The sequence below is a fragment of the Gracilinanus agilis genome, chromosome 2 (assembly GCF_016433145.1).
Source record: "Gracilinanus agilis isolate LMUSP501 chromosome 2, AgileGrace, whole genome shotgun sequence".
In the NCBI taxonomy this organism is placed as follows: domain Eukaryota; kingdom Metazoa; phylum Chordata; class Mammalia; order Didelphimorphia; family Didelphidae; genus Gracilinanus; species Gracilinanus agilis.
Window position 1 is genome coordinate 185,763,097 of NC_058131.1, and position 24,978 is coordinate 185,788,074.

Sequence of the window (24,978 nt, forward strand, 5' to 3'; positions counted from 1 at the left end):
GAAGTGTCATAATTCACAAGAAAATGAGCTGAAAGAGTTAGTAGAGTGATGATGGGAATTGAGGAGGTTAGAGGAGGAAGTTTCTGGGAAATGGTTTCAATTTTTTCAGGGGGAATACAAAGTAACATTTTGTAGCTGAGAGGGTGGGAGAAGGAAAGCCTTAAAAGGTTTGGGGAGGAGTGAAATGGTACTTATGCAGGGAGGGTGATAGCAAATTGATTAGGGAAGTATAAAAATCATTGCCTTAATGTAGTGAGGGCACAGTTGAGATTAAGTACATACATTTTTAGTGGACTTGGCAAAGTTTTGTGATTTTCTCTAGCACACAATGACAATAGGAGTACAGGTAGAGGATGGGAGTAATCCAAGGTTGCAGTTTGGCAAGATATAATCAATGGTAAGATAACAAATCAAAGGAGTGCAAAGTAGGAAGTTGAACTGGTTTACCAAGAGGCCAAGATGGAGAAGGGTAGAAGGTTTATCTGATGTAGAGGTGATGGCTTGGGGTGAAAGATTAGAAGTCATGGTGAAGATGAATAATAGGGTTAAAAAAGAGGGAAAGATGTAAAGATAACAGATTATGATCAGATAAGGAATAAAGGAATTTTTTTATGAAGCAGTGAGTTCCCAACACTGAAGTTACTCACCTAGGAGTCTAGATACTACTTGCTTGGAAATGTTTAACAAAGCATTTCTGAATTATGAAAGAGGTTAGAATAGATGACTCCTAGAGCTCCTTATAAAGCTGAGTTTCGGGGACTCTAGATCCTGAAGCACTGAAGCAGAAAGAAACTGGGAGATCCTTTAGCCCATTTCCTCATTTCCCAGATAAGAAAAAAGGAGATATATGTAAAGAATTATCTAATGTCACTCAGGTAGCGAGTTAAGATTAGAGTGCAGAGTTCCTAATTCCAATGTTCATTCTACATAATGTATATCTTCTTCTGATCAAATATACAGTTATTAAAATGTGTTACAAAGATAATTACTTAGATCTTAAAATTTTATTTACTAAGAACAAATTATGTGCAAGGCACCAGCACTACAAAGACAAATGAAAAATATTTTTAAAGAATTCTTCAGGAAAGATGGCAACATTTACAATATTGACAAGTGCATATACTACAATCTGGGGAAATAAAGGGCACTAAATTAGAGGGAATCAAAAAAGGATTCCTATATGTGGTGGTAAGAAGCAGTATATTCTGGCATACAAAACAGACTGTGTACGAAAGCACTGAGACAGAAGGACAACAAATAGTACAGCTTGGTTAGAAGATAGTGTCTGCCAAAGCATGCAGTGGTTCAATAAGTCTGGAAACAGAATGTGAAGACCTCTAAAACATGAAGCTGAGGGACTTCAGGGATTCTTCAAAAGGGAGTGACATAATTAAAGCTACGATTAAAGATTATTTTGGCAACTATGTAGAAGAGGGGTTGGAAAAAGAAAAGAATGAAAAAACTCTGAACAATTAGGAAGCTATTGTTATAAAACTGATAAATCTTTAGCTAACCTTATTAAAATGAGGAAGGAAAAATTGATTACCAAAATATAAAATAACAAGGTAAAATCACAATAGAAAACAGAATGTCAGTAAAGCCAAATTTTTTTAAAATGGAGATTTATGTGAATGTAGAATCCCCTAAGAAATGGTTTTTTATTCATTCATCTTTTAAAAATAAAATAAGGAAATTAATATAACACAAGAGACCATCTAGCCAATTCCTTTTCAAAAACAATTTTTAATTTAGATATAAAGAAATTAAATTAGTTATAACAGAACTACCAAAGGAAACAACTCATGTAAATGGAGTTAAAGATGAACTATATCACAAACTTTGATAATTGATAAAGATCAATTAATAACTATATTATATAAAATAATCTACATACTGATATAGAAAAATTTATGACAAATTTTCTTTTATGAGACAAATTTTATAGTCCTCATATGTAAACTAGGAATAGGTAAACTAGGAAAGAGAACTAGAAGCCATTGATAATAATAATAAATGTTGGCTCATAAATATTAATTAAAAGCAAAATGTTGACAATATATTTTCAAATTCATCAAGATCAATTTGAATTTATGTCAGAAATATAAGTAGGCATTCACCATTAGTAAAAATTTAATATAATCATAGAGTAACTGGATCTGTGATTTTATTAGTATAAAGAACTTCCTGGGTGAAAAAAAAAATCTAATAGTGAAGGTCAGTATCTTTCTGCAACGTATAGTCATAGAGGATCAGTCACTTACAGCACTGAGAGATCAAGTGACTTGCCCAGAATCATGAAGACAAAAGAACTAAAAACTAAACCTAGGTCTTCCAGATTTTGAGATCAGTTCTCTATCCATTATGTACTGATACATATCTCAATGTTTTTTAACATAACCATTATAAAAACAAAAATCATTCCAAATTACAATATCAATTGACACAGGTACTATCAGAATAGTCTAGTTGAGAAGGATTGTATAAGTGCTCATCTTCTATGAGTGATATACTATGCTGTTCTGTGAGAAGAATCTCATGCTTCTATGATTAAAGTTTTTTTTTTTTACTTGAAATTCTTCAAGAAGTATGTGGGGGGATAGGGTAAACTAAGAAAAGACAACAATCTCATATTAAGGCTCAAAAGATGATAAATTTAGAGAGGAATAGACTTTATGGTTATCTAGTCCAAACCTTTCAATTTTACAGATAAGGAAATAAGAATCCCAAAACAATTGTTGTAATTCACCACCTGACATAAAGAATATTTCTTTCAATAAAATTTTACTTAAAGTAATAAGAACAATTTTGATTATTATTTAAGCATTAAGACAAGTATTACTGACTTTATTTTGTAGATAAAGACATTGAGAGTCAAAAAGATTAAATAACTAGGACAAAGGAGATACACATACATTTTATATACACACACAAACACACACACATTTGTGTTTCTTTTCAATTACAAACTGTCTTTAATATCTGATTTTCTTAATAATATTAACAAAAGCTGCTATTTACAAAACTTTAAGATATGCTAAGCATGTTACATGATTATCTCACTTGAACTTCATAATAATACTGTAAAGCAGGTATTGTACAAATATTATCCTCATTTAGCAAATGGGGCAACTGAGGCTCAAAGAAAAAAACTGATCAGCCACTGGTCACATAGCTAACAATTTTTAAAAGAGATTCAAGCCCAGATATTTTCTAACTCATAGTTCAAAATTCTATCCATCATGTTGTATTCCCAACTAGGAGAAAAGATAAGAAATAATACTTAGAAAATGTTAATTTTATTTTTCTTTACCTACTACCTCTCTCTAGGAAAGCTAGCTGCAGAGAAATTAGTGATAGGATAGTGGGATTTCCCTACAAATGTATTTTAACAGTGGAGAGGGCTGATATGTGGAAGAAAACATTTCCTACAGCCCACATATTTGACTTAAATCCTGAGGAGGAAGTAGTTTTATTTTCAGTCAAATCTAAAAAGAATCCAAATGACTGTGAACTTATTAATTAGGTAAACATTATCCTTCTTAGCCTAAAGGATCTTATCTGATTTGGAAGTCCAAAGGTTGAAAGTCATATTCATATGCATTTATGTAGCTGAGGAAAAGAGACTTCTTACTGAGATCTATAAAAGTAGGTTGGTTTTTTTTTTTTAATCAAGTAATGAAGTTCTGGTTCTGCAAATGAAATTTGTGGTTGAACGTTTTGCAGAGGCTAGATCAAAATCTATTATGATGACAGAATGGACGTAAGGTGCTCAGTTGATAAATCTAATATACTAAGATAATATTTACTTACTATTGAAATCCTAGGGTATTTTTCTACTCTCAATATAATAGTATTTGCAAACAAGTATTTGTCACCTATGAAGTAATCCTATACACTAGAGTTGTGTTGGTGAACATATGACACACATGCTGGAGTGGATTATTCCCTTTCCCCTCTCCCACACACCTCTGAAGACATTTCTCCCAGCTGCCCAATAGAAGTGTTTCCTCCCTCCCCTGTCTGGGGTAAGGCAAGGGGCTCACATGTGGCGTGAGGGCAAATTGGACACTTGATTTCTAGAAGGTCCACCCATCACTATACTAGGGACACACATAACATCAGTTCCTGACTTCATGAACCTTACATTCTATTTATCTTCCCAATACAAAATTCTATACATTAAATACAATTTCCTATGTTCCACCTGTATCCTTTATACTTTAGCAGCTATAATTTAGCTAATGAAGATTCTCTAATTCATTGGCCAACTTCTACAATAAACTTACCTCTGTGTATTTTTATTTTTATATCCCCAGCAGGTGTTTTGGGACACAGGGGTACTTAGTAAACATTTGCTGATTTTAAATGAAACTTACTAATTCAGTTTTCAAATAAGGTCAGAAAGAAACACATTCAAATAAGACAATTTTGAAAATTATAGGTGGAATTTATTATGTACTTATAAAGAAAAACAAATTCCCATTACACAAACCTTAAGTTTTATATACAATCTTCTTTTTAAATTCTGCTATATAAATGAAAATGCCTACTATTATTGGCAAAGCTCAAAATAAAAAAATATATTTGTAAAAAGAAGATATCTGAAGACAGACAAAACCCAAATAATTTCCCTTTACCATCTTAAATAATTCCCCTGCTTCTTTGGCTCAGTAATGTGATAAAAGTATAGTATTTTAACTGGAACAAAGAGTATATTTTCCAATTAACAAGCTAAAAACACTATTTCATATCCAATAGTTTAAAAAAATTAGCCTCTATTGTGGAGAAACATTTCCTACCCTTTGTTATGTGTAATTCAGTTTTGCCAAGTTTAATTATATATTACTAAGTTCTTAATATGTAAATCTCAGCTTTAAGTTTCCTCATTTGTAAAATCATTAACACAACAATAGCACCTATCTTACCTGGTTATTGTGAGGATCAGTGAAGATAATACAGGTTAAAGTACAATGCAAATTTTAAAGCACTATATAAATTTTAACTATTATTTATTTAGTTTCCCAATAATAAATCTAGCCCTGCTACAGAACCTTCAAACATCATAATTTAAGCACATGAATTTTTAAAAAACTAGAAAACAAATATTCTTAACATAAAAAATAAACTCAATTTCCTTAATGTTTTAGGTAATAATTTAAAAGCTTTAAATACTTCAAGGTCATTATTAAAAAATTCAACATGTTACTCTTAGCTAAATAACATTTTTTTATTCCCTCCAGCTAAAAGTGTTCCCTCCCTCCTCAAATTTTACTATGATGAATGAAAAAAGCATTCCTCACCTAGTGATCGAACCTATTAGAGTTGAACCTCTCCATATTTGGCTAGGCTGGGCCTCAGACAGAAGATAGAATTTATCATTGAGACCATACTTTAAAACTTTCCAGCTTGATAGAAGCTGCCAGAACTTGCATTCCACTGGCAAAGCCTTTTGAGAACCCAGGGTCACCTCCATGCCACAATGGGGCATCAGAGTAGGACTTCTGTGGAAGCAGAAAACCTTATATCACAAGGCACTAGAAGCAAGCCAAACAGTAGAGAACATCTACTCTCCTTTATAATGGATGTAAAGAAATCCTACCGAAGGCTTTTCTTTTCTCTTCTTCATTAGCCTGGAAGAAAAATGCTTATTTTCTGGCTAGGAAATGCAGTTGGAAAAACAATCAGCACCAGGTCTGAGCTCCTGAACATGTGCGCGCACGCGTGTGTGTGTGTGTGTGTGTGTGTGCTCGCGCACACGCATGTGTGTGTGTGTGTGTGTCTGTCTGTCTGTCTAGTATAAATGCTGCAAATATATAATGAGCTGGGCTAAAAATTGAAGAGGTAGAAATTATCTAGCTTCCTTTGGGAAATTTCAGTGGTCTTTTAATGGTCTCAACCTTCTTGAAATAAATGAACATCTTTTTAATATCAATATCCTTTTTAAGTAGCAGCATATGACTACTAATAATAGAATATCAGTTTCCAAAGAATAAGAGATGACTGCCACCCAGAGGCCAATGGAGTTGTGCTTGATGGCTACAAATTGGTAAAATAATATATTATAAATAATAAATTATGAAGAAGCAGGAAAATGGACCCTTCTCAAAGAAATATATGAGCATTAAAAAAGATAGACTTATGGTAAAAAGTAATGACAACGAGTTTGCTCTATTGATATCTTCACAATGTCAAGAGACAACAAGGAGGGTGGGTGTCTCCAACATATTGGGTGGACTATTTGTGACACAAGAAAGACAAGGATGAATGAGTAGGAAAGAAAAATATTTTCTTTTAAAAGTTGATAGTAAGAATGGAAAAATTACTGTTCGGATGAAATTAAATGTAATAGAATGCTTAATCAGAAAACTAAGATAGTATTTTAATAGAAAGTAAAAATTTTGTATTAAAAGATAACCAAAATATATATAATAATGACAAATAACTAGAATAAAAGTTAGCAGATATTCAGAAAATCATCACTAGTTGGCTCCCAAGATTCTTGATCTTCATTTATAAATAATGAACTTTTAAAATAACTATAATAAGCCTATGTCACTTTGTTTAAAAAAAAAGGCATGAAATGCAAAATTAGCCTTTACAATATTTGTGTCAAATATAATAATAATAAAGATTATGAAAAATGCTGGGTACTTCTAGTACAATGAACATAGAATATTTATTCATTTTACCTTGAAATTTCATACTGAATATAAACTAGTCAGAAGCCAGTCACAAAAGGAAATCAAAGGAAATAAATTTATCTTTGAATTTAAGTGTGTACACAGCAATTTGTACACACACACACACACACACACACACACACACACACACAGAATGAATATACGGAGTTCACAGAAATTGACAAAAATCAGAAGGAAAAGAGACATTTTACAACTAACTTTTATAGTATAAATGTCACAGGCACTTGGGGTTTCAACTCTATTCAAGAAAAATTGACTTAACAGATGGACTAGAGCGTTCCTTTGTTTTTATTTTTGACTAACAGTTTACTTATAATCTTGGAGGGAAAAAACAGGACATGTTTTTGTAGATTACACTGTTCAGAAATTTTAACTTCCTTTGTGCACAGTGGGAAAAAAAATCAACTCCATATCACACTGAAAATAGGTCACCAATAAATTTGGAAAAGTTAAGAATTTAACAAACTAGAGTTTTAAGGCTAAACCCTGTTGGCAAATTGATTATATAATTTCTGTAAAAAAGGTTTTTTAAATGAGCATAGGCTACCCTTAATTAATAATACTACTAAATCATACAAAAGGTAGACCGTTGTCCATCTCTCTTATTATACTACTTAACAAGAGAAACCCATCTCTCTCCTCTAAACTTCCCTGCTTATGTTGAGTTCTAGTGTCCTCTCAGTTACCTAAGTTCAAAACTTAAGTTATCCATGGCTCTCCCCCCCCCCCAATGAATCCCCTCCCAACCCTCCTACATCCAATTAGCCAGCCAAATATCATCAATTCTACCTCCAGATAATTTCTCCCATCTGTCTACTCACAAATGCTCTACAGCCTAGAATTCAGGTAAGAGATGATGAAGGCCTGAACTAGAAAAGAAGCTTTTTAATTTGGAAGTTAAGGGAACAGGTGGAAGAAATATTATGAAAATTCTAACTGGATTCTGCTTCTCTATATTCTCTAATCTATTCTCCTAGCAGTTGCCAAATAGTCCTATAAAACACACCCATTTCATCTACTCAAAAATTTTTGGTGACTCCCTACTACCTCGAGGATAAATATACAATGCTTAGCCTTGTATTTAAAAATCATCTATAATCTATTTCCCCACTTACCTTTCTAGACTTATTTTACAATACTACCTTGAATGCATTCTTCATTTCAAACTACTACCAGCTGTTTCTTGAACTCAAAATGCCATCAATCATATTTCAGTGCTTTTATACTCTCTATTCTCAAACTTAATTCTCCAAACAGCTAAATTAATATTCTTAAAACTCAGGATTAGTCATGACTCAAGGGTAAAATATATTACTTCTGGAATAAAATACAAAATACTTTGGCATATTAAAGCCTATCATAACCTGGTTGCAAACTATACTTCTAGTTGAATGTCATTTTTCCCAAAAGTCATTCTAGTTAAATCTGCTTATTATACCGATTTGCAAATTTTCCTATGCACAATATTCTATCTTCTACATGCATCTAAGGTGAGGCAATAAACAGAGAACTGGACCTAGATGCAAGCTGTCCTAAGTTGAAACCAATCCTCAGAAACTTCTTAGGTATGTGACTGTGGGCAAGTCATTTAACTTCTGCCTCTGGTTCTTGACCTATAAAATGTGGATAATAAAAGCACCTCACTTTCATGGAAGCTGTGAACCTAAAATGAGACATATGTAAAGTACTTTGCAAATCTTAAAAATACTATATATAATAGTGATGCCATCTTTCTAGAAGCTTTCACCCATGCCCAGAATGCTTTCCCCAACCCACATTCACTTCTTGTAATTGTTAACACTCATAAGATTAGTGATCAAATTAGTGATCAAGACTAACAAGAAGCTAGTTAGTGCTCATCACTCTTCACACCTGAAGTTACCTGAAGAAAACATCTCATTTTCAAAGACTGAACATAAACTCAATCCTTTAGATCAGTAGCTATTTTCCTGGTTTTTTTTTCTTCACAATGCCTTGTATACAATCAGCACTTAATAAATGTGGAAACTTATGAACTATTAGAACAACTTGTTAAAAATTCAACTCTAAATTTAATACTGAAATTTAAAATTTCAACTTACCTTGTTCAGCAGCATATATTTGACTAGCTGTAATAACTTTTGTTAGCTCTGGATTGTACCTTGTTCCCTCCGGGAAAATCACGAGATACATCTATGAAAAAAATGTTTTATTTTAAACAAAGAAAATATATTAAACCCATGGAGACTTAAGGGAACTTTAAAAAAAAGTTACCCTATACATATTGATCTGAATTTCAAGTACAGCAGTAAACATGCATAAGTATACTCAATAAAAAATGAAAAATTCTATAAAATATATTTAAATGCCATGAATTATTTTAAGGGCGGAATTCTAAGGGCTTAGAAATATTTCCAATTTCACTAACTCAAAATTTTACTATGAAACACTGTCACACATTTTTAGTTATCACTTTTAGATTAAACTTTTTAAAATGGCTTTTGGATTTTAAAATCAGTACCAATGCTCATCATCACATATAAAACTTGTAGAAAATCTTTATTTGAATGCAACATAAATTAAAGTGATTATTTACTTTACAAAGGTTAAGCTAGGACTCTACTAAATAAAAAGCTCTACTAAATTCAATTTATGGATCACTTTTCAAGAACAAATCGAGTAGACAGAAATAGATATATTTTTTAAGTGGAGAAGTCAGACTTGAGAAGTCATTACTAGATATTAGTGGAGAAGTCAATTTTCCTAATCTTCATCCTTTTCCTTTTAGAGAAAGGGAACAAGAAACAAAGAAACAAGGCCAAAAAGGCTACAAAAAATACACTGTCCTCTTTGGCTTACAGACTCAAAGTGGGACAAAAAAAACAGAGAACTAATGCCAGTTCTTTTCATTTTACCTTTATTCATAGTACACATAGCAATCATAGGAACAAAGAAATGGAAGAAAGCTCATATGATTAATACATTTTGTTCCTTTCATTCTCTGGGACATTTGGGAAAAGATGATATTGAATAGTTGAATAGTTGCTCATTTGTTAAAGAAACCTTTTTCTGTATTAAATTCTCTTTAAAATTAGAATTCTTGCTTTACTAAAGCTATAGGATGATGTGAAGAATTTAAGAGTTTGAAATTTATTAGCATTTGTTAAAACTAGTTAGAATAGAATTGGACTATACAGTTATATTATGTATTATCAAAAGGAGATAGAAATAAAAATAAATTGTAATGTGACAAAGACCAAGGAAATACCATGGAATTCGTATTTAAAGGGGATGGAGTGAATTTTAAAAGGATATGAACCCCTACTTAGAAATCATTATCCTTGTCTTCCATAGTCAAATTTCGAATATTTCTTTATGTGATTTATGTACTCTACAAATAATTTTTTTTTCATTTGCAAGACTTTCAAATCCCTAGTTCAAGTTGGTGAATCTAGTTACAACACACAGGATACATTTTCAGAATATTACACAAAGTCAAGCCATACAACCTCATCTCACAGTGCAAAAGGAGGAGGTGGAAGGCAACATCTCATAGTTATGAGATAGATATGTAGGGAGACCACCATTCAAATGCTTGCCTAAAACAAAAGAAGAGATTTCCACTGGTTGTACTTCCTCCATCTTCCACTATTGATAAAACATGTAGAAATACATATGATATGGTAGAGAAATAAGATTGAAGGATAATGTCTTGGTAAAATATACCAATATATCATGATCTATGTATTTGTTTCACACTAAAAAAATAATCACAGAATATCAAAGGCACCTAAATCAAGCTTACCAAAACAAAAATCCTTTTGATTACATAAGTAGTTTGTCTAGTCTTTTCTTGAGGAATCTACAGCCTCATTAAGAAGTACATTCCATTTTTTAATAGTTCTAATTTTTAGGAAACTTTTTTGTTTAATATCAAAGACTAAATTTACCTCTTTGTAATTTCCACATACTGATTCTAATTCTTCCCTTTGAGACCAAAAATGAGAAGTCTTATCAGTCTTCCCTGGACTCTCAAATACTTGAAAAGTATCATATCTTCACCTCATTCTCCTAAGTCCTCTCTTTTCTAAACTAAACATCCTGAATTCCTTAAATTGGTGCTCATATGACATAGACTTAAGAGCTTTTGCCATATTGCTGTTCTCCTTTAGCTGTTCTTTAGTTTATCAACATTCTTCCTAAAAGATTGGCACCCAGAGGTGAATATAAGAATCCACATATGGTCTTGGCCAGGGAAGACTATAACATTACCTCCTGAATCTTGTATACTATATTTCTCTTAATATAATCTAAGATTATATTAGTTTTCTTAGCTGTCATAACTTATAACTGATTCTCGAAAAATCTTCAGTTCACTAATATCCCTGGCCCTTAAAAAATTTCTCCAGCCAACCTACTTGATCTTATATTGAGGTGATTTTTTTTAAAGCCAAGTTTGTAAGACTTTGTATTTACCTCTATCTATTTAAGGTCTTTTTGCTTTTGAGAACCTAAACTTTGAAATCCATTTGCTAACCTTCCTAGGTTTGTGTCATCTACAAATTTAATAAGCCTATTACCTATTCCTTTGTATCTCTGACAAAATGGACAAACAGAATAGATTTGGGACAAAACTAAACAACATCATATGTATGATTTTCTCTGCCTAGAATGAATCTAAAATCTAGATGGAATACTGTTGTACTTAAGGGAATAATGAACTGGAACAACCTCCAGGAATTGATGCAGAGTGTAAGGAGCACAACCAGGAGAACATTGTACAGATACTGATACACTGTGGCACAATTGAATGTAATGAACTTCTCTACTAGCAGCAATGCAATGATATAGGACAATTCTGATGGACTTATGAGAAAGAATGCTATCTACATCCAGAGAAAGAACTGTGGGAGTAGGAACACAGAAGAAAAACATTTGCTTGATCATATGGTTTGATGGGGATATGATTAGGGATCTAGACTCTAAATGATAACTATATTTCAAATATTAATAATATGGATATAAGCCTTGATCAATGATACATGTAAAAACCCAGTTGAATTGTTCGTTGGCTACGGGAGCTGAGAAGGAGCAGGAGAGGGAAAGAATATGAATCATGTAACCATGGGGGAAAAAATCCAAATTAATTAAGTTAATTTTAAAAAGTTTTAAATCTAAAATTTAAATCTCCCTCCAATCAAGAGAGGGAGATGCATTTTCTCAAACTTAAGACATAATAATGACATAACTTTCAGTATCACTGGGATACTCTATCAGTAACTCCCTCTCCAAACTAACCTTGGACTATTAATGACTATTCTTTAGATCTCCCTGTTCAAACAGTTTACAAGTTAAAGTAACTCTAAAGGAGTTCTATCTTTATAAACATTTGAATATCCAATCAAAGCAGTGACCAACTAAAATTTTAGAGTACCCATGATAAAACATGCTACTTTCTCCTGACAGAGAAATGATGCAGAATCAGAATAAAGACCAGAACATACAGTTTTGGGAAATGACCAATAAAGAAATTAGTTTTTGCTTGACTGCACATATTTGTCACAAAGGTTTATTTTTTTTTTCTACTGGGGAAGGAAGGCGGAGAATATTTTTAATATTTTTGTTCATAAGCAAAAATTTAAAATGCTTTATCAAAATGTAATCAAACTTTATCTATAGCATTCCCTTGATCTAGTCTAGTAACCTTGTCAAAAAAAAGAAAAGGGGTAATTCTGGGAAGATGGCCGCTTAGAAGCAGCAAAGTTCCAGATCTTTGTAAACCCTTCAACACCCATCAAGGACAAAGGGCTTCGATGGTACAGAAAACCAAATTTGACCACAGAACAGAGTTGGGGGATCCTCCTGCTAAACCCAACTTAAAAGGTCTGCAAAAAAAAAAAAGCCTGAATAAGAGAACTGTTGGGCTCCAGGGGAAAGGGAAAAGGAAGATCCCAGGTCTCCTCCCACACCTAATCTGCCAAATCTCCAGCAGATCCTGGAAACTCTGGGTGGGCAAAGGGGCTACTGCAGAGGGAGTGCCTTCACTGGCACAGCTGTGCCGGACTCAAGGCTTTGACCACAGATGACAGGGAGGGAGACAGCTGGAGGAGAAGCACAGAAAGAGTGGCCAAACACTCCATCTTGCTCTGCCCCCCCATCCCTTTTTCTCAAGGTTTTGGCCTCAGGGCACATTGAATTCTGCAGATCAACTTCACCAGGCCTTAATCTTATCAATATGGTAGATAAGAAGTCTTCAGAGGGGGCAGGGAAGCCCCAATACCCCTCCCTCACAGACTGCAGGGAAAGTAGCTGAAATCACATCTTTAGCTTTTACTACCAGCTGGGGAAGATCTGGCATCAGGGCCCACTCATCTAGTGAGTCAACAGAGCAGAGAAGAAGCCCTTCCAGGACTGAATAGCCCAAACCCACAGATCCAGCAAATAATCAAAGGAGCACGATTACAGTTAATTACAGGGGGGAAAGAAGGATAAAACATGAGTAAACAACAGAAAAAGAAAAAAGAAATCATAATCAACAGCTTCTATATAGCCAGGAAATGAACAAAGAGCAAATGGATCAAAGAAGCACCAGGGAACACCAAGTGAAAACACAAACTCCAGTGAATTGGACACAGGCTTTAGAAGAACTCAAAATTCAGTTGACTCAAGAACTCAAAATTCAATTAACTCAAGAACTCAAAAAACAATCAAGGGAGGCTGAAGAAAATTGCAAAAAAAGGAAAATACACGAACTAAAACAAAAAATAGTATCTTGAAAGCCAAAATTGACCAGCTTGAAAATGAGGCAAAGAAGGTGAAAGATGACCTAACAAAGAAGACCAGAAGGAGAAGGATGATCAAAAAGTCAGGGATGAAATTCAGTCTTTACAAATTAGAATCGAACAACTAGAAGCAAATGACTTCACAAGGCAGCAAGAACATATAAAACAAAATCAAAAGAATGAAAAATTTGAGGAAAATATGAAACACCTCATTGCCAAAACCTCAGATCTGGAAAATGGATCACAGAGAAACAATTTAAGAATTATTGCACTACCAGAACATCATGACAAAAGAAAAAGCCTGGACATCATCCTACAGGAAATTAAACAAGAAAACTGCCCCAGCACCCTCAAACAAGAGGGAAAAGTGGAGATTGAAAGAATCCACAGATCACCTGCTACATTTAAACCACAACTGACAACTCCCAGGAATATTATAGCCAAATTCAAGAACTACCAGACCAAGGAAAAATATTACAAGCTGCTAAGAAGAAGTCATTCAGATACCAGAGAACCACAGTTAGGATAACACAGGACGGCTGCATGTACAACTGAAGGACCAGAAGGCATGGAATATAATATTCTGGAGAGCAAGGGTCTACAACCAAGAATCACCTACCCAGCAAAACTGACTATATTCTTGCAGAAGAAAGTATGGTCATTTAATAAAATTGAAGACTTCCAAGTACTCACAAAGAAAAAACTGGACTTAAACAGAAAATATGATATCCAAACAGAACTCAAGAGAATCACCAAAAGGTAATTTTAAAAAGGGGGGGAAAAACAAAAAACCAAAAATATATTTTTAAGGAACCTAATAAGTTCAAATGGTTTTTATCTCTATAAGAAAAGATAATATTGGTAACTCTTAAAAATTGTTATTATCATCAGGGTAGCTAGAAGAAGTATACTTAGAGGGAACAGTGACAAACTGTATAGGATGAAATGTCAAGATATATATATGTATGAATAAATATATATAAAACTAGAGGTAAAAAAAAAGAGGATAATATAATGAGAAATGGGAAAAGAGACAAAATGGAGTAAATTTATATTCCATAAAGAAGTGCATGGTGGGAGCAAAGGAGACCAATACACTGGAAGGGTTAAGAGGTTGGAGACAGGAAATACTTTATTCTTAAGTGCATTGAAATTAACTCAAAGAGGGAAGAACAATCAGATCCATTGGGGCAGAGAATTGATTCGTGCCCTATAGAGGGTAAAAAACAGACTGGTGGAAAGGGAAGAAATACTATGGAAGGAGAGTGTAGGGGGTAGCTTAAAAAACCATTAAGAAAAATAAGAGGGGAATAAGAAGGGAGGGGGAATATAAAGGGAAGAAAAATAAGGGAGGGGGAATATAAAGGGAAGTAAAATAAGGGAGGGGGGATTATAAAGGGAAGTAAAATAAGGGAGGGGACTAGGGGAACTGATTAAAAACAAAACACTGGTATAGGAGGAAATAATGAAAGAAGAAAAGGCAGGACAAAGAGAGGGAGTCAAAATGTTGGGGAATACACAGTTGATAATCATAACTCTGAATGTGAATGGGATGAACTCGCCCCATAAAACAGAAGCAAATAGCAGAGTGGATTAGAAAACAAAATCCTACCAAGAAACAAATATGAGGCAGGTAAACATATACAGGGTAAAAATAAAAGGCTAGAGCAAAATCTATTGGGCTTCAACTGAGAAAAAGAAGGCAGGAGTTGCAATCATGATATCTGACAAATCCCAAAGTAAAAATAGATCTGTTTAAAAGAGATAGGGAAGTTAATTATATCCTGATAAAAGGCAGAATAGACAATGAAGAAATATCAGTACTCAACATGTATGCACCAAATGGTATTGCATCCAAATTTCTAAAGGAGAAACTACTGGAGCTCAAGGATGAAATACGTAGTAAAACTATACTAGTGGGAGACCTAAACCTTCCCCTATCAGATCTTGATAAATAAAAAAATAAATAAATAAGAAAGAGGTGAATGAAATCCTAGAAAAATTAGTTAATAGATATGTGGAGGAAAATAAATAGGAACAAAAAGGAAAACACCTTCTTTTCAGCAGCACACGGTACATTGACAAAGATTAATCATGTATGAGGGCAGTGATAGGTAAAACTTCTTCAAGAGGGGGCCAAAGGAAAGGAAATGCTCATCTGTCAGTCTGTTTCTAAGGCAACTCTTTTGAAGTTTAATTGTATTATGTCCTGCTCATTGTATTTTTCAAGATTAGGAATAATGTCTTGGGGCTGGATAGAACATTTCCGAGGGCCACATTAGGCCCACGGGCCATAGTTTGCCCATCACTGTACTAGGGCATAGAAACATGGCAAACAAATGCAAAAGAGCAGAAATAATAATTGCAACCTTTTCAGATCATTATGTAATAAAAATAATAATTAGTAAGGGTACATGGTATAAGCAAATCAAAAATAATATGATACTCCAAAATCAGTTAAAGAACAAATCATAGGAACAATTAATAATTTCATAGTAGAGAATGACAATGATGAGACATCCTACCAAGCTATCTGAGATGCAGTCAAAGCAGTACTTGGGGAAATTTATATCCTTGAGGGCATATATTAACAAATTAGGGAGGAAAAAAGATCAATGAATTGGGCAAGCAAATCAAAAAACTAGAAAGTGAACAAATTAAAAATCCCCAGATGAAAACTAAATTGGAGATCATAGAAATGAAAGGAGAAATTAATAAAACTGAAAGTAATAGAACTATTGAATTAGTAAATAAGACTAGAAAGCTGGTACTTTTAAAAAACAGATAAAATAGACAAAGTACTGGTCAGTCTAATAAAAAAAAGGAAAGAAGAAAACCAAATTATCAGTATCAAAGATGAAAAGGGAGACCTCACCTCTAATGAAGAGGAAATTAAAGAAATCATTAAAAATATTTTGCCCAATTATATGGCAATGAATATAGCAATCTAGGTGATATGGATGAATATTTACAAAAATATAAATTGCCTAAATTAACAGAAGAAATAAAATACTTAAATAATCCAATATCAGAAAAAGAAATTTGAAAAAACCATCAAAGAACTCCCTAAGAGAAAAATCCCAGGACCTGATGGATTCACAAGTGAATTCTATCAAACATTCAAAGAACAACTAATCCCAATACTATACAAACTATTTGACATAATAAGCAAAGAAAGAGTTCTACCCAAATTCCTTTTATGACACAAATATGGTACTGATCCCGAAAATTACAGACCAATCTCCTTAATGAACATAGATGCAAAAAATCTTACAGAATACTAGTAGAAAGACTCCAGCACTTGATCACAAGGGTTATTCATTATGATCAGGTGGGATTTATACAAGAAATGCAAGGATGGTTCAACACTAGGAAAACCATCCACATAAATGACCATTATCAACAAGCAAACCAACCAAAATCACATGATTATCTCAATAGATGCTGAAAAAGCCTTTGACAAAATACAACACCCCATTCCTATTGAAAATACCAGAAAGTATAGGAATAGAAGTACCTTTCCTAAAAATAATAAACAGTATATATCTTAAGCCATTAACAAGCATCATCTATAATGGGGATAAATTAGAAGCATTCCCAATAAGATCAGGAGTGAAACAAGGATGCCCATTATCACCTCTATTATTTAACAGTGTATTAGAATCACTAGCAGTAGCAATTAGAGAAGAAAAAGAAATTGAAGGTATTAAAATAGGCAATGAGGAGACCAAACTATCACTCTTTGCAGATGATATGATGGTCTACTTAAAAAATCCTAGAGAATCAACTAAAAAGCTAGTGGAAATAATAACTTTAGCAAAGTAGGAAGATACAAAATAAATGCACATAAATCATCAGCATTTCTGTACATTTCCAACACATCTCAGTAGCAGGAGTTAAAGAGAAATTCCATTTAAAATCACCCTAGACAATATAAAATACTTAGAAATCTATCTGCCAAGACATATACAACAGGAATTATATGAACACAATTACAAAACACTTTTCACACAATTAAAATTAGATCTAAACAATTAGAAAAACATTAATTGCTCATGGATAGGACGAACTAACATAATAAAAATGACCATCCTACCCAAACTAATTTACTTATTTACTTACCTATCAAACTACCAAAAAACTTCTTTACTGAATTAGAAAAAACTTTAACAAAGTCCATTTGGAATAACAAAAGATCAAGAATATCAAGGGAAATAATGAAAAAAATGTGAAGGAAGGGACTTTAGCAGTACTAGATCTTAAACTGTACTATATATTAAAGCAGTGGTCATCAAAACAATATGGTACTGGCTAAGAGACAAGGGAGGGTCAGTGGAATAGACTTGGGGTAAGTAACCTCAGCAAGATAGTCTATGATAAACCCAAAGAGCCCAGCTTTTGGGACAAAAACCCACTGTTTGACAAAAACTGCTGGGAAAATTGAAAAACAGTATGGGAGAGATTGGGTCTAGATCAACATCTCACACCCTAAACCAAGATAAATTCGGAATGGGTGAATGACATAAATATAAAGAAGGAAACTATAAGTAAATTAGGAGAACACAGAATAGTATACTTGTCAGATCTCTGGGAAAGGAAAAAATTTAACCAAGCAAGAGTTAGAAAAAATTACAAAATGTAAAATAAACCATTTTGATTACATTAAATTAAAAAGGTTTTGTACAAACAAAACTAATGCAACCGCAATTCAAAGGAATCAACAAATTGGGAAAAAAATCTTCATAACAAAAAACAAAAGTCTACTTACTCAAATTTATAAGGAGCTAAATCAATTGTACAAAAAAGCAAATCATTCTCCAATTGATAAATGAGCAAGGAACATGAATAGGCAATTTTCAGATAAAGAAATCAAAACTATAAATAAGCACATAAAAAGTATTCTAAATCTCTTATAATTAGAGAAATACAAATCAAAACAACTCTGAGGTACCATTTCTTATTTAGCAGATTAGCTAACATGACTGCAAAGGAAAGTAATGAATGTTGGAGAGGATGTGGCAAAATTGGGACACTAATATATTGCTGGTGGAGTTGTGAATTGATCCAACCATTCTGGATGGCAATTTAGAACTATGCCTAAAGGGTGCTAAAAGAGTGTCTGCCCTTTGATCCAGCCATACTCCTGCTGGGTTCATACCTCAAAGAGATCATAGGGAAAAAGACATGTACAACAATATTTATAGCCGCACTCTGTAGTGGCAAAAAAACTGGAAATGAGGGTATGCCCTCAATTGGGGAATGGCTGAACAAATTATGGTATCTGATTGTGATGGAATACTATTGTGCTCAAAGGAATAATGAACTGGAGGAATTCCATGTGATCTGAAATGACCTCCAGGAATTGAGTGAGGTTCAAGTCCCACCTTCAACACTTTCTGGCTATGTTACCCTGAGTAAGTTAGTCACTTAGTCTCATAGTATTCTGAGCAATTATTTAATACTACATTGTGAAATAGATGTTAATTTGCATTTGTAAAGGAAATACCCTTCACAAGGAGTACCCAATTCTAATTTCTAATACCAATGAATTTATAGGTATAGCCTATTATATACCTAATTCTAATTTCTAATACCAATGAATTTATAGGTATAGCCCCTTTAAAAGGACATTAATATTTAAAAATTTTTTCATGCTGTCATCAAATGCAAAAACATTCAGTATTAACAGGGTTTTTATGGTCAAAAAAATATAAATTCTCATTATGATATGCTTAGTTATATTTCACCAGACTATATTAAAGTTATATTCTTTAAATGACCTGCGATCTATCACTTGAAGTTTGAATTAATTGGACAGAAAGTTATATTACATTATAACATTAGGAACAGATCAAAATATAATAATTCCAGTCATTGAGCTTTGGTTCTGAAGAGAAGTCATGGGGAAAAGTCATTTGGCAGCAAACAACATTTCTTTAATAGAAAATTATGGAAATCATGCCATTACAAAATATAGCTGAAAATGAGTGATTATAATGCCTTTGTTTGCAAATTCATGAATATTTGTAAAATTCGATGACTGAAATAAAAATAACTATTCCTCAACACAAAAAGATTTACCATATTTGTACACTGAATAAAAAAGATAAAATGTAAAATATTCATTTTAGCCACATTTATAGTCAATACTAATCACTGAATTTGACTGATTCACATTAATCTTCATTATAATCAAAATTAATAAAACCTTTGTCATTTTATTTTGTGTTTACCATTTTACCTACCCACAACCCCAGCAAAAATACATTGAATAAACCAAAGAATTCATTATAGGAAGAGACTTTGGAAGTTATCTAATAAATAAGAATTATAAAAAATGAAAACTCCTTAATAAAAATCAATATGAAATTCACACTAACTTGAGAGAGAAAAAAAAGTTTCTTCAACTAAATTATAGTGAATAATAAGGAAATAGCAATAACATTAACAAAGGCTGAACAAAGCATAAACTTACTGGCGTGTCTGCATCCATCTGGCTCTGTAGCTTGTTTCTCATTTCCATTTCATTAAATCGGGCACTTCGTTTTACATAGATTCCTCCATGCTTCAACACAGAAAATTAAAAATATAATTATCTTAAAATTCTGATAAGTACTCAAAAGAATAAATTTTAAAAGTAAAAATTTTACACGTAGCAAAATAATAAAACAATTTTGTAAAGAGAATATATCTATGAAATTCCTAGCTATCCCTTAACACATTACTCTTAAACAGTTCTATTTGTAGTCATATAATGTGAATAAGAAATAAGTAATGAACAGAATGGGTCAATAGAAAGAACAATGTAATGCTTAAAGAAACCACTTATAATTCTAATCAATGACATTTTTTTTCTATTTATACTTAGGAACTCTTTTTTACATTAAGCTCCTGTTCTACTTATATTAATTTTTTATATTAAGTCCTATTTAAAGTAATAGGCATTTTCTGCCAACTTTGTTCTTTCAAAATATAAGGTTAAAGTTAAGAAATCTAATTCACTTTTAAATAGTGCTTTAAAAGTTTATAAAATGCTTTACACAAATTATTTCATCTCAGTTTTACAACAATCATATGAGGTAGGCAATATTTCACAAGTAAGATTAACTGTCTTGCCATGATTACAAAGCTAGTGTCAGAGATAGGATTTGAAACCTCGATTTCCATACTCCAAATATGTATATATACATACACACACACATATAAGTTTAACATAAACCCCAAATGTGTATCTATTTGCTTATGGCAATAGTAAAAATTTTAAAATAAACCTGAAATATGTATATATTTAATTTTAGAAATAATCCAGATGATGAATACTAAGGGCTTGAACTAGGGCTGTAGCTCTGTAAATAGAGGATATGGCTGACAATCAGCTATATGGAGGGAAAATGAAGCACCAAAGATGACAGTAAATCTATATGACTAGAAAAGAGGTGGTAAAGATACATTCTCCAAAAAATATGTATTTTTAGAGGAAAGATATTATAAATATCTGTAATGGGTCATTACCCCCATTTATGCCTTCTATATTGTTCAATCTATCCTACCCAAAACAAAAAAAACAAAAACAAAAAAAAAACAGTATTAGTGGGACTCTGGAACAGGTCAGGGTTATTATTCAAAAATCACTAATTAGGAACAGAATCTGAGCTCTACTTGGTCTCTGCTAAAGGCAAGAAGAGATCCTAAAGAAGTGATCCTAAAGGCAACAAGGTATGTTGGGGAGGTGGAGGCAATTTTGCCAAAGCCATCTGATGTCTGGCTGTTCTGAGTATCACATGGAAGTAATAACTGCCCTGAGGGTCATAATGCACAGCTGAGGGTAGTTGGGCAGAAGTCACTAGGTTGAAGAAGAGAGAAAGAAGTCAGAGTTCGGTGGTGTTTAAGGACAAGAATGGGTGCTATTATGTTGGAGACAACCCAGGACTGGCAATATTTGAATTATTTTTAAAAAATACAAAATGGGAAAAAATGGATGGTGTTATAAACATACATATTAAATCCATACAGGTGATTTAAATAAAATTTCAGTTTTCAAAGAACTCTCTCCCCATATATATAAACCTTAAATAACATACTAAAACTTGGCTTCTTCATGTTTATTCAATAATTAAGTGTTTTGTGGAATTTTTTTTAAATTGGTAATACTGCTATTCAAATGAACCAACATGGTATATATAGAGACTGGAGAGCTGACCTTGGAGTGTGAAAGGCTATTATTATTATTAGTACAAGTTCATAATCCCTCAGTACTTTAGGCAACTCTCTAAGACAATAAGGTAACCAAAAGGTGCTGATCTGCCTTGCTCAAGAGTAAGACATCTAAGATCAAAAACAACAACTGAACAGGCAAGGAGAAATCATTACACAAACCTTTGACACTACATTTCAAGAAATCACAAAGGAAAACTGCCCAGATCACTTTGAAGCAGTTCAGAGGAAAAGTGCAAAGAATGTACTAATCACCTCCTGAAAGGAATCTAAAAGGAAAAACCACAGGACTGCTTTAGACAAAATTTAGAGCTCCTTCATCAAAGAAAAGATGCTACATACAAGCATTCAAAAGAAACACAAGAGTTTGGATAAACTTTTATCTAGGAGATCTTAGGATATTCCAAAAGACAAAACTAAAATAGCTTACCCTGCAAAGCTAAATACTATCCTATAAGGGGAAAAAATAGATCTTTTAAAGAAAAAGGGGACTTTCAAGCATTTCTGGAAAAAAAAAGGGGCCATACCTGAACAAGAATTCTGAAATACAAACACAAAAGTCCAGAGAGACTTCAAAAAGAAAATTTATGTAAGTTACTGGAAGGAGTTATAGGATAATGAAGTACCTAACATTTTAACAGAAGTAGTATCACTTTAGGACAGTAATGACTTCAAACTACATTCAGGTAGGGTTCAAAATAAAAGTCCTGAGGTATAGATTGGTTCTCTTCCAATGAATTTGAGAAGAGAATGGGAAGGGAGGGAAAAAGCACAGAGAGAAGGTAAAAGAGGGTAGAACTTGCTATTTCTTATAAATGGAGTGCATAAAAATGCACAAACACTGAAGGAGTGAAGAAAGTGATTCATCAGATAAATCTCACCCTTACCCACAATCAACAAAGGAAGGCTGAACACATGTAGTTTAGTGTAAAAAAAAAACTCAACAGGGAGAAAAGGGGAAAAGGAAGGTGCAGACAAATTTAGAGAGAGAATAATATTAAGGAGGCAGTAGTCAAGCAAAACATAGTTCTTGTTCTTAAAGGGGGGTTAAAAGAGTAGAAAGCAATGGACTCAAACCTAGTAATATGTCTTAGATTGCATTTTAGACAACTGAGTAATGAAACAAACTATGGTATATGAATGAGATGGAATGTTATTGCACTGTAAGGAGCAATCAAAGAAATAATTTCAAAAAGTCCTAGGTAGTGTGAAGTGATACAAAATGAAATAAGCAGCATCAAGATAACAATTTATAGGATAGCAAAAATAATACAAAGAAAAACAATTTTTAAAAGATGTAAGAATCACTTCAATGACTGACCATGTCTCCAGAGGACCTATGATGAAACATGTTGCCCATCTCCTGAGATAGAGGTAAGACACATAAGATGTAGAGAACTATTGTTTTATTTTGTGTTATGGACTGTTTGGATTTACTTTGCTTGATTTATATGTTTATTTACCATAAGACTTAACCCCCTGACCCTTATGGTTTTTTAACAAGGCTTGGTAGGTCAGTTATCTTTCCCTTCAAATCCTCCCATTTTCCTAACTTCCCTATTTCTGTCTTAGCACCACTACCATGTTTCCCACTCACCTGGATATAAAATTTAAGTGTTATCTTTTAATTTTTCTCTCTTTCACACTCCTACCAATCCAATTCAGTTGTCAACTCCCATCATTTCTACCCATTATTACATCTCTTACATATGTCCCATTGTCTCTTCTGACATTGCTACCACCATCTCTTACATATGTCCCATTGTCTCTTCTGACATTGCTACCACCCTGGTAGGACTCCTTCATTACCTCACGACTAGAATATTGCAACAGCCTATTGATTGGTATCCCTATCTCAAATCTCTCACCATTCTAAACAATCATCCACTCAACTGTTTAAAAAGTCTTTTTGAAGTGCAGGTCTGACTATATCACCTCTTTATTCAATCAATTCCAGTGACTCCCTATTGCATCCAGAATATAAAATTCTGTTTGGCTTTTTAGACCCCTTATAACCTGGTGCCCCCCGCCAACCTTTTCCAATCTTCATATACCTTACTTCTCCCCTTTTAGCACACTCTATCATACATTTGATACTGGTGTCTCCCTGCTTTTCCTACAAATCTAGACAATGACCATTTTTATACTCTGTGCCTGGAATGCTCTCCTTCCTCATCTCTACCTTCTAGCTTTGTGGCTTTCTTTAAGTCTCAGCTAATGTCCTCCTCCCACTTAAGAAGCCTTTCCTAGATCCTCTTTCCCTCTAAGTAAACCCTCAATTTATCAGGTAAATGTTTTTATATATGTATGTGTATTGTGTGTGTGTGTGTGTGTGTGTATATATATATATATATAAGCAGATAGTGTAATGCAAAGATGCAATAAAGGTTTTTGCCCTTGCAAAAGTTAACTCAAAACTTCTGGCAGTGAGATGCTTTAGAATCCTGAGAGGAGGCAGTTGGTTCCTGAGGCTTGAGGAGAGCAGAAGGACCAATTGAAGCTCTGCCTTTGGCTTTCGGCTTTGCTTTTGGCCTGTGCCTTGTCTCTGGACAATTTGAACTTAGCTAATTTCCTTGTACCTCTCCCTGACCTTCTCCATACTGTTCCCCTGTTACTTTTCCTGTTTTTCCTGTGGGCTCTTGGAGGAAGGGTGGCTTTTGGTTTTAGTGAATAGACTTTGTGGGTTTAGTTTCCCTATAGGCAAGTAGGACATCCTTGAATCAAACCATCCCTTGCTTCATTGATTTAGTATACCACCCTCTACTTTAAAAGCAGCCAAATCTTCCCTGGCTGAGAGAGCAGGTTCTCTCTCAGTCTAACCCATTCCTGGACCCTCCCCTATCTTGAGTTTCTCCCTAGTGGCTGTCAGAAACCCCAAACCCCTCTTCTCCTTCAGACCAACCCTGAATTTCAATAAATCCCCTAATCAAACCCTGTGGCGAATCATTGTGTTGAAGAATTAGGCAAGGGTTGAGGGGGAAGGATTTATTCTCTTTTATTTCCTGAGGAAACTGGAGGCATCCATCTTGGGAGGAAGTAGTTGCCTGACGCTTCCTCCTGAATCCCTTCAGTTTCACTGACAGGGAGGAGGAGCCTTGCGACTCCTCCTCTGAGGACTTGAGAAACTGACAAGAAAGCCCTCAAGTCAGATTTAAACCATTTCTGAATGGCCCTATTCCTTATGTCTATAGAAGTACCTTTCCTGCCTGGAAGGGTTCAGCCTATTTCCCCCCAGTGTCCTCTGTCTCTAGCCTGAGTGTCTAGTCTATGTTAGTTGCCTCTTCTGAATACTCCACCTGTAC

The 24,978-nt window shown here is 33.6% G+C and overlaps 1 protein-coding gene across 1 annotated transcript in view; it reads right to left on the reverse strand.

Annotated features, from left to right (window-relative positions):
* Positions 1 to 24,978, reverse strand: part of AGPAT5 (1-acylglycerol-3-phosphate O-acyltransferase 5) — a 64,063-nt gene that overhangs the window by 17,963 nt on the left and 21,122 nt on the right. The window contains exons 4-5 of the mRNA XM_044660915.1: positions 19,938 to 20,027; positions 8,783 to 8,873 (exon numbers count right to left, since the gene is read on the reverse strand). Of these exons, the coding sequence (XP_044516850.1) occupies positions 8,783 to 8,873; positions 19,938 to 20,027 (181 nt within the window). The remainder of the gene's footprint in view (positions 1 to 8,782; positions 8,874 to 19,937; positions 20,028 to 24,978) is intronic.